The 14,811-nt window shown below is 36.4% G+C and overlaps 1 protein-coding gene and 1 non-coding gene across 2 annotated transcripts in view; both read left to right on the forward strand.

Moving 5' to 3' along the window:
- Positions 1 to 14,811, forward strand: part of CCDC171 (coiled-coil domain containing 171) — a 336,015-nt gene that overhangs the window by 22,104 nt on the left and 299,100 nt on the right. The window contains 3 exon segments of the mRNA XM_024760469.1: positions 4,459 to 4,633; positions 9,842 to 10,032; positions 12,470 to 12,601. Of these exon segments, the coding sequence (XP_024616237.1) occupies positions 4,459 to 4,633; positions 9,842 to 10,032; positions 12,470 to 12,601 (498 nt within the window).
- LOC112410099 (U6 spliceosomal RNA) lies at positions 7,833 to 7,939 on the forward strand. Its single transcript, XR_003005330.1, has one exon. It is a non-coding gene; the product is annotated as a U6 spliceosomal RNA (small nuclear RNA).

A 14,811-nucleotide genomic window follows, 5' to 3' on the forward strand; every position in this document is an offset into this window, starting at 1 on the left:
GTTGTTGTTTAGACCAAATAATGCTTTAGAATCGCTTCTCCAATATGGTGGCCATTAGCCACATGTATCTTTTGAGCACTTGAAATGTGACTAGTCTGAATTAAGATGTGATACAAATACACACTGGATTTCAAAAACTTGGTACAAAAAGGTGTAAAATATCTAAAAAAAGTAAAATAGCTCACTAATAATTTTTCATGTTGATTTTATGTTGAAATAAAGAATCTTGGATATATTGGGTTAAGTAAAATGTTAAAATTAGTTTCACATATTTTTACTTTTCAAAATATTGCTACTAGAAAATTTAAAATTACACAAGATTTAAAATTTCTTGCATTACATATCTACTGCATAGCACCGCTTTAGAAGACTGCCCATCTCTTTAATTCCCGGGTACACGAGAATCAATTAGACACCACCACAAATACCTGGAGGTCAAATGCTATGATGACTGTTGTGCTCCAGCCGTCCGTTATAGAAACTGTGCTCACCTTGTCTCTACTGGTTAATTGTGACCACTTGGCCTTTGCTGCTCTGGAAGTTCTCCATTTTGATTGAGGTTGGCGAGTCCATCTCAATTATGACATATCCCCCCATTATCTTTACCATCTACTATTATCTCTGGTATATAGAGGTTAGCCGCTAGAGCTTTCTAAGGGTGCTTTTGCTGGCCAGTGTATTTTAGAGCACTTTAATTAGGAAAATAATGTCCTTTGGGCTCTCAAAGAGGATGCAGTTAGCGAAAGGGGAGGTTTTGGTTTGCTCATAAAAAAAGCACTCCCATCTTCTTTTATTTTATTTTATTTTTTAAATATTTATTTATTTATTTATTTGGCTGCGTCGGGTCTTAATTGCGGCACACGGGATCTTCATTGCCGCGTGGGGGATCTTCATTGCGGCATGTGAGATCTTTTTTAAATTAATTAATTAATTAATTTTTATTTTTGGCTGTGTTGGGTCTTCATTGCTACGTGCGGGCTTTCACTAGTTGCGGTGAGCAGGGGCTACTCTTCGTTGTGGTGCGTGGGCTTCTCACTGTCGTGGCTTCTCTTGCTGCGGAGCCGGGCTCTAGGCACGCAGGCTTCAGTAGTTGTGGCACGTGGGCTCAGTAGTTGTGGCTTGTGGGCTCTAGAGCTCAGGCTCAGTAGTTGTGGCTCATGGGCTTAGTTGCTCTGTGGCATGTGGGATCTTCCTGGGCCAGGGCTCGAACCCGTGCCCCTTGCATTGGCAGGTGGATTCTTAACCACTGCACCACCAGGGAAACCCCCATGTGGGATCTTTAGTTGCGGCATGTGGGCTCTTTTAGTTGCAGCATGTGGGATCTAGTTCCCTGACCAGGGATTGAACCCAGGCCCCTTGCATTGGGAGCGTAGAGTCTTAGCCACCAGACCACAAGGGAAGCCACCACTCCCATCTTCTTAAGTCTGCATATTATATCAGGAAAGTACTGGCATTTTGACTTTATTAAGTGATGCAGGCTGATGTTGAATTCAATTTACAGTCACACATTCCAAGCAAACTGTTACAGCTAGCTTATTAAATCCAAATCAAGCCTATATAGGGTTCCTTCTATTACAAGATTAGCAAGATTTTGCAGTCCTTTTGCTATAGATACTATCTTCTCCCAGAGAAGACTGCATTTCTCCCCTTGTGGCTTACTGAGGTCTGGGTCTATCGATGGCGACAAAGAGGTGAAAGTGGGTCTTGCACATCTTGTTGCAAGACAGCTATTTCAGTTGTGGTCCTTACTAAGTCTTTAAGCAAGGGAAGGTCAAGTAGCTCAGACAGGGAGAAGAGGCTGCTGTTGTTGGGAGAAGGGGTGTTCAGAGGAGACTGGAAGTTTGCAGTTTTCAGGATTGTCTAATTCCAAAAGTCCTCATCCATCTCCTTCCTTTCTACCTAATACCCAGATGATATATACCATCTTAACATTAGAAACTTGTTGAGGCTCTTTATTCAACTTGTATTTTAATTCTGCATTCCCCATAATTTGATTTTCCATCTGGTCTTTAGCCTTGTTTGCCATGGGGCTATGAGAAATAAGAGATTCTTTAAAGTCAACGTAGAAACTCTCTGGCTTTCTGACTGTCTTGAGCTGAGATTCTAGAACCCTGGGATTACCTTTTCATTTTTGTAAATTCTCTAGCATAGTTAGATTTAGCCTTCCCATGCCATGGGGTCTTGTAGTAAACAAAACTGCCATGTTGGTCAAGTGCAGTTGCTACTTCATTTCCCAAAGGCTTGAACTCAACTGGCACTTTATTTTAAACAATTGCACATGATAATGTAAATAATTGTGATCCCACTGGAGGCCATGGATCACTGCAAAAGTATCTCATTTCTACCTGCAAAAAGGTCTTCATTGTATTTAGGCTCATATAGGTTTACCACAAAATATCAGAAACCCATCTTGAGGCTATGTCTGATACCAAGAGTAATATCATTTGGTGTCCAAGTGGAATTGATTACACAAGTACCAGAAGAGGTAAAAAGACAAATAGGGGATGTTAAGGCAACCCAGAGGGTAGCAACATTAGGAAGTTGCTTTCATTCCTAAGGTTGAAAAAAGCTAGCTATCCAGAAGGATTTGCAGCCATAGGGAAGACAGATGCTGCTCAGGGTAGATCTAGAGAGGGACAAATACCCTGGCTTCTCCTTTCCTGTCCTTACATATACCACAAGTGCCTCTCATTGATCCAAACTCCCAAGAAGCCAGTGCGCAGGGAAGTCTGGTACATGTAGTTCCTAGAATATGGAGTAGAGCTGGAGAAGGATGGGGGAGGGGGTGTCTGAGGGCAAACAGGTAAATGACTGGCACAACTGGGAATGCCCAAATGTTAACAACTTTATTCCTGGGCAGGGAGGGATGGCGTGATTCTGAAATAAATGGAGTTATCTTGAAGATGTAATAAAGGTTTTATGTTTTTTTCCATTAACTTATTAAAAGATATTTGTAAATTCTTATTTGTGAGTATAAGTGTGCTGAAGACATTTACTTTTCTAACATTTATAAAAATGGAAATTATTTTTTTTATATATGTTAAAAAGAGTGTAACTCCCGCTGCACTCTACATATTAACTGCTACTTATGGTAATTTCTGATGTTGCCCTTTAGAAATCCTTTTTGTCTTTTCTTATATGGTAATTGGACCATCTATTTCTAGCCTGATATAGTAGCTTGATGCTTTCCCGTATGATACCTTCCTAGCATTCTCTCTCATCCATCATTTCTTTCTCTCCCTCCAGCAAGAAGTAATTTTGCTTTTCTTTGAACTATCATAACATTTTTACCTCTTTTGTAAAACTAATCCCTTATGACTTTCTATAGCATTTCATTACTTGAGATCAGGGGCTCTATAATGTTTGTTTTTATATCTTTCACTGTACTTGACATGTAGCAAGTATTTAATATCATTTAATGGATCATTGATTAGATCATAGAATTTCAGAGTGGGAAGGGACTTTATAAATCATCTGGTTCTAACTCTCTGACCTGTCTCCTGTCACACTGCTTCATGGAAGGATATTAGATAAATTAAATCTAGTTATTAACTATCTGGTTATCTAAATAGTAGATAAATTAGATATTAATTCATTAAAATCCCTGTAAAACAGGCACTTTTATTACTTTATGCTCTATGAGTAATGTCATAATCCAGAGAAATAATATAGACAATATTTACCAAATTTTGATACTATTTGCTCCTTTTTTTAAGGCATTTTATTTTATTTTATTTTATTTTTTGGCCGCACTGTGCGGCATGTGGGACGTTAGCTCCCTGGCCAGGGTTCGAACCTGTGCTCCCTGCATTGGGAGTGAGGAGTCTTAACCACTGGACTGCCAGGGAAGTCCACCATTTGCTTCTTGATTTCAATTAGGGTTTAGGAGTAGAGGAGAGAATGAATTTTTTTTTTTTTTCCCGGTACGCGGACCTCTCACTGTTGTGGCCTCTCCCGTTGCGGAACACAGGGTCCGGACGCGCAGGCTCAGCGGCTGTGGCCCACGGGCCCAGCCGCTCCGCGGCATGTGGGATCTTTCCGGACCGGAGCACGAACCCATGTCCCTTGCCTCGGCAGGCGGACTCTCAACCACTGCGCCACGAGGGAAGCCCGAGAATGAATTTTTAAGTTCTTACTATATGTCATGCATTTTTTTCACTTCTTAGGTATGACTTTTTCTGATTAAAACCTGTGATTTCTCTTTACTTTTAATAAGTGCATATAAGAATTAAAAATTTTTTTTCTCTAGTGGATTCTCTAAAATAAGAAAATTAATGTTATTTGCTGAGTAAGGCTAGTGCTTCTTTTCCAGTCTTTTAGAAAGTATAAATGTGTAAATTCTTGTCTTATAAATATTATAGAAACAAATTTCTCTAAGAAAATTGTTTGGGTGCATGATCTCATAATCTTGGAGACATATTTTTATATTGGTTCATGATATCAGAAGTCTGTTTTTAGCTGGCAAGCTACGAGAGCCAGATTGCCAAGCTACGATCCGAGGTTGAAAAAGGAGAGGCATTGCGACAAAGTCTGGAATATGACCTGGCTGTTGCTAGAAAGGAAGCTGGACTTGGAAGGCGGGCTGCTGAAGAAAGATTAGCTGAGGCACATAGGATCCAAGAAAAACTCTGTGGTAAAACTATTTCTATTTCTTTCCCTGTTTGTAACGTCATTGTATATCGTTGCTCCCTGTTGTGTATGCATTCCATATAGGATCAGAGGTAGGGTTTTGATTTCTTTGACTGGCCTTTGATGGACAGACTTTGCTGTGTGTGTATATGTCTTCTGGCAATTATGTGAACATTCATGTACTTTACCTTACATTATTTTTTTGGTACAAGTATAGAAAAATGGTTTCAAAATTCTGTTAATCACTTTTTAGAGCACTTGTTTCATGAATAATCAGCAGAATCATATAGAGATTTAAAAAAAATTCATAGGCCTCCTATCACATGTAATCTGAAACAGAATCTCTAGCTTGAGAAAATCTGTATGTTCAAGAAGCACTGCAGGTGATTTGTTGATTAGCTAGGTTTAGGAACCACAGAGTATAATATATATAAAGAAGTGTGCCTAGATAAGTGTATGACTTATAACCAGCACCTGGGTCATGAAATGGAAAATTACCAGAAGTCCTCCACATAGATAACTGCTATCCTGATTTTTAATAGTAATAATTAATTTTGCCTCTTTTTCGTACTTTATATGAAAGGAATCATATAGTATGTACTCTTTTGTATCTGGCTTCTTTTCTTCAACTTTGTGCTTGTGAGTTCATTCCTATTGTCATATGAACTTCATATTGATGTTTAGTATTATATAGTGTGAACATACCACACTTATATTCATCCATTTCTATTGGTAGTGGGTAGTGTCTGGTTTTTGTTTATTAAGAATAGTGTTGCCCTGAACATTCTTATACTCAGCAGGTTTTAATGAAGAGAACACTGAACGTGAATTCTGAAGATTTAGATTTAGGTCCTGATTCTGCCACTTACTGATACTTGAACCTAGGTTGTTTTAAGGATGAGATGAGAAAATAAAAGTGCTTTGTTAACTGCATGGGGCCAAGCGAATGTCACGTTATAATATTATAAAGGTTACGATCCCTAGTCTTGGCCTGGCCATTGGTCAAAAATACTTTGGATTACCTTTGGCATTTAATTACTAAACTACTATCTGGAACTTAGGATTATAAGACTTGAAAGGCACTAGATGTACAAGTTAATGACTTTTATTTAATTATGAGGAAGTTGAAGTCTAGGGACGATGGGAAGTTACTTGCCTAAAGTCAAATGATTTCAAGACACTTTACAGAGGAACATAGAAGAATGGCCGTTAATCACATGAAAAATGCTTACCTTCATTTGTCATCAGAGAAATGCAAACTAAAACCACAGTGACTGTCACTGCATACCCATCTGATGGCTCTCATTGAAAGGACTGTCAATACCAAATGTTAGTTAGGATGTAGAGGAACTGGAACTCTTATACTTTGTTAGTGAGAAAGTGAAATGGTACAACTACTTTGGAAAAAAACTTGGCAATTTCTTTTAAAATAAACATATATTTATCCAGTGACCCAGGAGTTTCACTCTTTGGTAGTTTCTCTGAGAAACATTTGTCCACAAAAGACTTGTATAAGAATTTCATAGCAGCTCTATTCATGGCAGCCCCAAATTGGAGAAAAACCCCAAATGTCCATTGACAGAAGAATGAAGAAACAAATTTTGTATATTCACTCAATGAAATATTACTAAGCAATAAAAATGAACCAACTACTGATACATTCAATAACATGAGTGAATCTCAAAAACATTATGCTGAGTGAAACTTTACACAGAAGAGGACTTCCTGTATGATTCCATTATATGAAATTCTATGACAGAAAAAACTAGTCGTTGGTGAAAAAAAAATCAGAACAACGGTTACCTCTAGGATGGGTTGGCAGTGAGGACTAACTAGGAAAAGTAGGGGGAAACTTTTCTGATTGAAGGAAATTTTCTGTATTTTGATAGGGGTTTTGGTTACATGAGTGTATGCATTTGTCAAGTCTCTTTGAATGGAGCACTTAAGATTTGTTTGTTTCACTATATGTAAATTTTACCTGCAAAAAAAAATTGAATTCTATAATATTGATATGAATGCTTAATTATTCAGCAGTGAAATGTACTTTTATTTGCAACTTGTTTTGAAATGCATAAAAAAGTATGGTCTGATGGATGAAAAAAATGAGTGGATGCATGGATAGATGGATGAATGTGTGGTAAAGAAAATACATATGGCAAAATGTTAACAATCATAGAGTCTAGTCTGAGGTTTACAGGTGTTCATTTTACAATACTTTAAACTTTATATATATGATAAAATATTGAGGGTAGAATAAAAAACAACCTGATGGAGTTATGGGATATTAAAAGAGATAATCTCATAATGATTGAGAGAGGAGACAAGATAAGAGAGAAAATTTTCGAAGCTGGAAAATGAATGGATGAGGGATAACTGACTTAGCAGACCTGAGACGTCAGAATCCTAAGCCAGGGGTTGGGAAAGCTGGCACACAACTTGCTAGATAATCAAAGGCTTTTATGAACTGGAAGCACCAGCTACCTTTGGAATTAGGAATTGGAATAGCAGAAGTAAAATAAAGAGGGTTAGATGAAATCTGTTTGCTCTAGAGGCACTTAGGTTCTTAGATCCCCTTCCCAAGAGTATGATATTCTGGGATTGCTCCCACTTCCTAGTGTAATTCGGGGGGCTTAATATCTGGAGATGATAAAATACAGGGTCTTCAGACTGGCAAAAACAGGAAGATAACATACTCAATGTTAAATATTGAGGAACTATTCCTTCCAGCTTCCTTTTTTCTATTGAGTTTCCCAAAAGCTAGCACTGAGATTTCTACACTTCACGTGGGAGCTTGGAAAACTCTTCCATGGGTCATCTGACCAAGCCAAGAGGAAAAACCTAATGATGCTGATGTTGGGGATTTCCTAATAAATGGCCTACTTTTATCAGACCACAGTTATCAAGTTTCATCCTGAAGCTCAGAATCTAGGTAGTGGTTATGTGGATGTATAAAAGGTATGTCATCCTTATAGTTACACTTAATTGGGAGCAGGCAGCCAAGAATTAGCAGATACTTGTGGAAAGCCTCTAAAATGGAGAGAAAAAAATAATTTGGAAGAATCAGAAACTCTGCAAGGAGAAGATTTAACAAATAAGCATTATTAATATCCTCAGAGCTGAAAAAGAATATATTCCATCCATGATGCAAGAACCAGGTGGTATAAAAAAAAGAAAGCTCTTAGAAATTAAAAATGTGAAATCAGGTGCTCACTTCGGCAGCACATATACTAAAATTGGAACGATACAGAGAAGATTAGCATGGCCCCTGCGCAAGTATGATACACAAATTCGTGAAGCGTTCCATATTTTTGGAAACAACCTAAGTGTCCATCATCGGATGAATGGGTAAAGAAGATGTGGCACATATATACAATGGAATATTACTCAGCCATAAAAAGAAACGAAATTGAGCTATTTGTAATGAGGTGGATGGGCCTAGAGTCTGTCATACAGAGTGAAGTAAGTCAGAAAGAGAAAGACAAATACTGTATGCTAACACATATATATGAAATTTAAGAAATAAAAATGTCATGAAGAACCTAGGGATAAGATAGGAATAAAGACACAGACCTACTAGAGAATGGACTTGAGGATATGGGGAGGGGGAAGGGTAAGCTGTGACAAAGCGAGAGAGTGGCATGGACATATATACACTACCAAACGTAAAATAGATAGCTAGTGGGAAGCAGCCACATAGCACAGGGAGATCAGCTCGGTGCTTTGTGACCACCTAGAAGGGTGGGATAGGGAGAGTGGGAGGGACAGAAACACAAGAGGGAAGAGATATGGGAACATATGTATGTGTATAACTGATTCACTTAGTTATAAAGCAGAAACTAACACACCATTGTAAAGCAATTATACTCCAATAAAGATGTAAAAAAAATGTGAAATCAGCAATGAAAAATATCAGTAGAAGCATTGGAAGATGAAGATGGTAGAAATATCCCAAAATTAGAGTGAAAAAGGCAAAGGTGGAAAAATAGGAGAGAAAAGGCAAGAAACTTTGAGGGCCAATCTGAATAATAGGTAATATTGAAAGAAAGAGATAAGAGAGAAAACAGAGAGGGATAAATGATCAATGAAATTACTTTAAAAATATCTCAGAGCTGAAGGATATGAGTTGCCAGATTGAAAGGGTCCACAGAATATTCACCACAGTGGAAAAAAATAGACCCATGTGAAGGCATAGCATTATGAAATTCCAGAAAAATAGAGACCAAAAAAAGATCCTAAAGCTTTCAAAGAGAAAAGAAAAGGAAAGGAAAGAAAAACAAGCCAGATGCAAAGGAACAGGAATCAAAATGGCCTCAAACTTTTTACCTGCAATACAGGATACTAAACCATACAATAATGTCTTGTAGAGAGAGTAACTGGATGGGAGGGAGACTTTTTGTACCTTTGATAATAACTTGTATTTTGAACATACGATCCATTCAAAACACAAATATAATTTAAAAATAATACTACTAACTGGCTTTTTTTTTTTTTTTGGTTTGTTTAACAAGTACGTTTGTACATATTTCCTCATTTTTATCTTTACAACAACTTTATTCCCACTGAGGGTTAGAGAGTCAGGGAGGTTTAATCAGGTGATAGGTGATGGAGCCAGACCTGGAAGCCTTTCATCACTTCTTTCTAGGTGCTGAGGCGAACAGCAGCCATAGTGAGTTGGGAAGTGATGGTTATTGTTGAGGTAATACTAGGATGAGAGGTGAATCGAGCCTAACTTTGGGGGAGTAAAGAGCTATAGTTCTAGGGTTCCCAACCTCAATTTTGTGACAGTATCAAGTTAAGATATGCCACAACTAACTTGTTGCCAAGTCAAAAATCAAAATTTGTAATCTATGAAGTCTTTTTAAAAAGTAGCCCTATTATATGTCACACTTAAAAAATTTTTATTTTCTTGAATAGGAGAAAAAGCATTTGAGTTGCAGCTGGTGCATCTAAACTTGGGCGTGCCTCTAGGAATATGTCATAACCATTTCACAGCAAAATCACCTCTGTCTGGAGGGGAAGAAGAGATTGAGAAATTGTAGAATAGATTGGTTTTGGGACAGGAACTTTTCAAGAGTTCACTGGTATGAAGTGGTTAAATGTTTTGTCTTAATATCATGCTGTAATTGAAATCAGCTCCAATGCCTAGGTTTCTGAACTCCTACGGTTTTAATTTATGGTTGTAAATGTACCTATTATTTTATATTTTTAATAGCTCAGAATGCAGAACTTCAGGGAAAGGCAAGTGGGATGGAGAAAGCATTCCAGACTTCCCAGCAGAAATGGAAAGAAGAATGCAGAAGATTTGAATGTGATTTGGAGGAAAGAGACAATATAATTCAAAACTGTGATCAAAAATATGATTTACTTATGAAAGAAAAAAGCAGACTAGAGAAAACTGTACAGGTAAATATTTTATGAAGGAATTTTTTTATATTTAATATTCATTATATGTATTATACATTATTTAAAGTTATTTTTGGAAAGGAAAATACCAGAAAGCAAGAAAATCTAATTTCTTCCCCACCGCCCCCCCGCAACTCCCTTCCTTTCTCCCTGTCTTCTTTCCTTTTTAGGGGCATTTTTGCAGGTCTATTTTTTATATGCTTTAGCAATATATTAATATATATATTGTTTCTTTTGTGAAAAACAGTTTGAGATCTCTGATCAAAAAAAACGCCAACTCACTTATATGGGAATACTGTAAGAAGATAAGAACCCACAACCCTTTTGGTCCAGCAACATGAAAAATTGTAATTTTAAAAATGTGGGCCCCAGATTTTGACCTGAATATGCAATAAATATAGAAAAATTTTTATATATCTGATGTAAACTTCATTATCTGTGTAGGGTACATTCTATATAGGCACGGTATATAAATATTTGATGACCTTTTATTGAAATTATTATGAGCTATTTATTCTCCCATTTTTGGTTCCTTTTTAGTCTCTAAAGTAAAAGTATGGTTTAATGTTGAAGTTGCCACCCACTTAAAAGACAGATTTTGAATTGTCTGTATTTGCCACTTTTTGGAAGTACCAATTTAAATTTAAAAATACATGATAGGGCTTCCCTGGTGGTGCAGTGGTCAAGAATCTGCCTGCCAATGCAGGGGACACAGGTTCGAGCCCTGGTCCAGGAAGATCCCCCATGCTGTGGAGCAACTAAGCCCGTGTGCCACAACTACTGAGACTGTGCTCTAGAGCCTGTGAGCCACAACTACTGAAGCTCGTGCTGCGCCTAGAGCCCGTGCTCCGCAATAAGAGAAGCCACCGCAGTGAGAAGCCCATGCACCACAACTAAGAGTAGCCCCCTCTCGCTGCAACTAGAGAGAGCCTGTGTGCAGCAACAAAGACCCAACTCAGCCAAAAATTAAAAAAAAAAAAAAAAAAAATTACATGATAAAAATGCTCTACATTTACCACTGGTGTAAATGGCTTTTCAGAATATTGGAAATAAATCTTCACTAAAAATATTTTACAAAAGCATTTGTTAAATGTAAAAGTTTCAGCACAAAGGTTCCCTGACCTTGTCAGCATATCTCCTTTTGATTTCCTGCATGTCAACAGTCACAGTTTTCTCTTCTCTTTATTGTAATATTCCTAGACCCTGGAACAGTGCCTGGCATATACAAGGGCTCCATTAGTATTTGAATGGGGAGAGTTTAGGTGGCACCTGGAACTACAAGTCCCTGAACTGCTTTGTATAAACTTCTCCACATGAAATGTCTCGAGCTATGGGGAAAGAGGGTAATGGTGGCAGCAATCCTTATAGTCAATCAGCCTGCATCTCAAGATCTCTTTTATAGATCTTGATGTGATCTTCATCACCTATTTGGTAGGAGAACTTTGCTTTGATTTTATACAATTGGCTTTGAACTAATCTGCACAGAGACCTTTGGGGGTGAAGAGGAGTCACTCTTTTGCCCTAAGGGGAAAAAACCTCAAGGCTCCTCCTGTTGGCTTTCCATTAGTGAAAGTTGGGAGGGCAGTCTTTATTAAGCAGAACCACGCTATAGTTTATAAGGACACAGGAGGCTTTCCCTCTGTCTCATATAAACCACAGAATCTTTCTCCTTGTGTTACTGCAGACTTAGTTTAAAACCCTATAGTTTAGAAGATTGGGCTTCTTGGGAAACCTGCATTTTATACTTTTGAGATTTTGAACCAGATTAGATCTTGTAAATGTAGTACAACTCGGAAAACCCCAGAAGAAAAACCTCTTGCAAATATTGTTTATCTGTAGAACTAGAAATTAGTTAATAGTCTAAACCTAAAAAAATTTTTTTAACTTTTCAAATTTTTAACATTCTAGAGTTTCCTTATACTGATTTGTTGCACAAATCAGTATAAGTATAAATCCCCTTTGGTAAATACAGTGTTCTTTGTCAGATTTATATATAAATTATCAGGGATAATCCAAATAGTGTTTCTATAGCTAATTAGAGCTTTCCATATTATCTCCTTTACATATAGATTACATATTTGCCAAACAATCTACTTTGTTTTGTCTCTATCATATGATGCATTTTGTTCAATCCCCTGCAGTTAAATTTTTTGGAAAAATTGGGTTAAATATCTATATCTATTTATATCTATCTATCTATATCTATATATATATATGAAATGTTGCTTAAATGGGTAACCATAGCTTCTTATTCACATATACATTCTGATGACCAAAATATAATTATTCTATTAATTAATGATTTTAACATAAATTATAATGAGTTTTAACAGTCTGTATAGGTAAGGAGAGCCCTATGTATATTTAAATTGTGGATAAAGGAAGAAAGATAACTTTTATTGATCTAATACTAAAACAAGATTTTATTCACGTAAAGGAAGCGTTGGAAAAACATCAGCAGGAGAAGAATGAGATGGAGTCTCATATCAGGGAGACAGCATTGGAGGAGTTTAGATTACAAACAGAACAATGGGAAGCAGAAAGAAGAGAGTTACAATTTATAGTACAGGTATTTTAAAAATAATAATAAATATGTCTTTTTAATGCTTATGAAATTAAAAATTACATTAGTGTGATAATTGACTCGCTTACTCAAGGAAAAAATAATTCCTAGTCTTTGCTCTCTGGGAGGCCATGTTTCATTTGTAGTTACATGACAATATGGGCAACTGCTTCCAAAAGATACTATTAGAATTAGAGTTGGGTGACTTCTGCATAAATTATTTGATTTTTAAAGGACACCTATACATTTGGCATTTAGTTTTCCAATTTAAAATATGAGACTGTTAGCAGTCTTTAACAACATAAAGAAATAGAATAATCAGATTTTGGATATTAGAGGATGCTTATAAATCATATAATATAGTGATTTTTTTGGAACTCTTTTTAAGAAGTGCAAATTCTTAATCATGTTCTTTTAACCTCTTCCCTGCAAAATCACAGAATCCCCCAGGTTTCGAGTAGTCCAATTTGAAAATCACTGATTACATCTAATCCCCATTATAGATGAGCAGATGGCAATCTGTGATTTACTCACATCATAGACTGAGTGATTAGTGTGGGAAAGGACTACAAGTCTCCAGATTTTTACTCCTGTTCACTTTGCATTCTTTCAGGAGATTATATGTAAATTATTTTGAAGGAGAGGTAGGAGAAATGAAAACTGTTCATTCATTAACCAACTAATTTAAAATTTCAAATAAATTTCCATCATTTCTTCTCTTACTTATTTTGTGGTAAGACAACATTTTTTCTACACAAAATGACAAATTGAAATATAGTCTTTATATAGATGTCAAAGAGATGCATTCTTTACAGAATGAAAAATATCCATCTAAAATAAATTTTAGAGTTGCTTTGTGTTACGAACAATTTTGTGAGATGAAGGCGGCCCCAAACCTGCAGAGAATAGAAAGCACCTTATTTCTTTAAGAGTGAAAGCTGGCAGTAAACAGTGGAAATACTGAATTTGTTGTATATGTAAGTGTTCAGAATACCAACAAAATCATATCTTTACCAAACCTTTGGTCCTTGGGCAATCCTTTTCTTCCCAGTCTCTCCTTCTGTGGAATTTGGAAAGACAGTCACTCTTTAGACCTCTTAGTATTTTTTTTATTTTATTTTATTTGTTTTTGAGATTTTATAAAGGCTTTATTTGTCATACATGCGCCAACCACTGGAAATAAATTAAGCAGAGGTAATGGTAAATATATTTTCAGATTTTCTTATGATATAAAGCTAATTATACTCTTTATTAGCAGACTTGAACTCTCTAAGGCCATGACTTCAAATTTGTCTAACATGAATAACTTATGCTTTATTAGTAACCCCATTTATTTATTTATTTGCTTCTTTAACTTTTTATTTTATGTTGGAGTATAGTTGATTAACAATGTTGTGTTAGTTTCAGGTATACAACAAAGTCTGTGAGTCTGTATCTCTTCCGTAAATAAGTTCATTTCTATCTTTTTAAAAAAAAATTCCACACATAAGCGATATCACACACGGTATTTCTCTCTGTCTGACTTACTTCACTCAGTATGACAGTCTCTAGGTCCATCCATGTTGCTGCAACGTTCTTTCCAAGTTTCATTCTTTTTAATGGCTGAGTAATATTCCATTGTATATATGTACCACATCTTCTTTATCCATTCTTTCATCGATGGACATTTATTTAGGTTGCTTCCATGTCTTGGCTATTGTAAGCAGCACTGCAGTGAACACTGGGGTGCATGAATCCTTTCGGACCATGTTTTTCTCCCAGTATATGCCCAGGAGTGGGATTGTAGGATCATATGATAGCTCTATTTTTAGCTCCTGTTATTTTTAGAGTCTGCTTGTAATTTGTATAGTTAGTTCTCTCATTCATTCAGTCACTCGTTCATTTATTCATTCCATAAGTACTTTCTGAGTTCCTGCTGTGGGTCCTGAAGATATAAAATTGATTAAGATATGATTTCTGTCCTAAAAGATATCTCAACATGGAGAGACATGTAAAGAGAGAAAATACATTGTAATATAATAACATTTTGAACAAAATGCTATGGGATCATAAAAGAGAAATGAATTAATTGCCTGGGAGATTGGGGAGATCACCACAGAGCAGAGGACATTTGAGCTGTTGTTGATAATTGTCTTCAGGGTTACCTAGAACAAACAAGTACACGTAAGTAAATGAAAATAACCCTTTTATTATTTATTATTTATTGGCTGCGTTGG

The sequence above is a fragment of the Neophocaena asiaeorientalis genome, unplaced genomic scaffold (genome assembly GCF_003031525.2).
Source record: "Neophocaena asiaeorientalis asiaeorientalis breed wild unplaced genomic scaffold, Neophocaena_asiaeorientalis_V1.1 scaffold174, whole genome shotgun sequence".
Classification (NCBI taxonomy): Eukaryota; Metazoa; Chordata; class Mammalia; order Artiodactyla; family Phocoenidae; genus Neophocaena; species Neophocaena asiaeorientalis.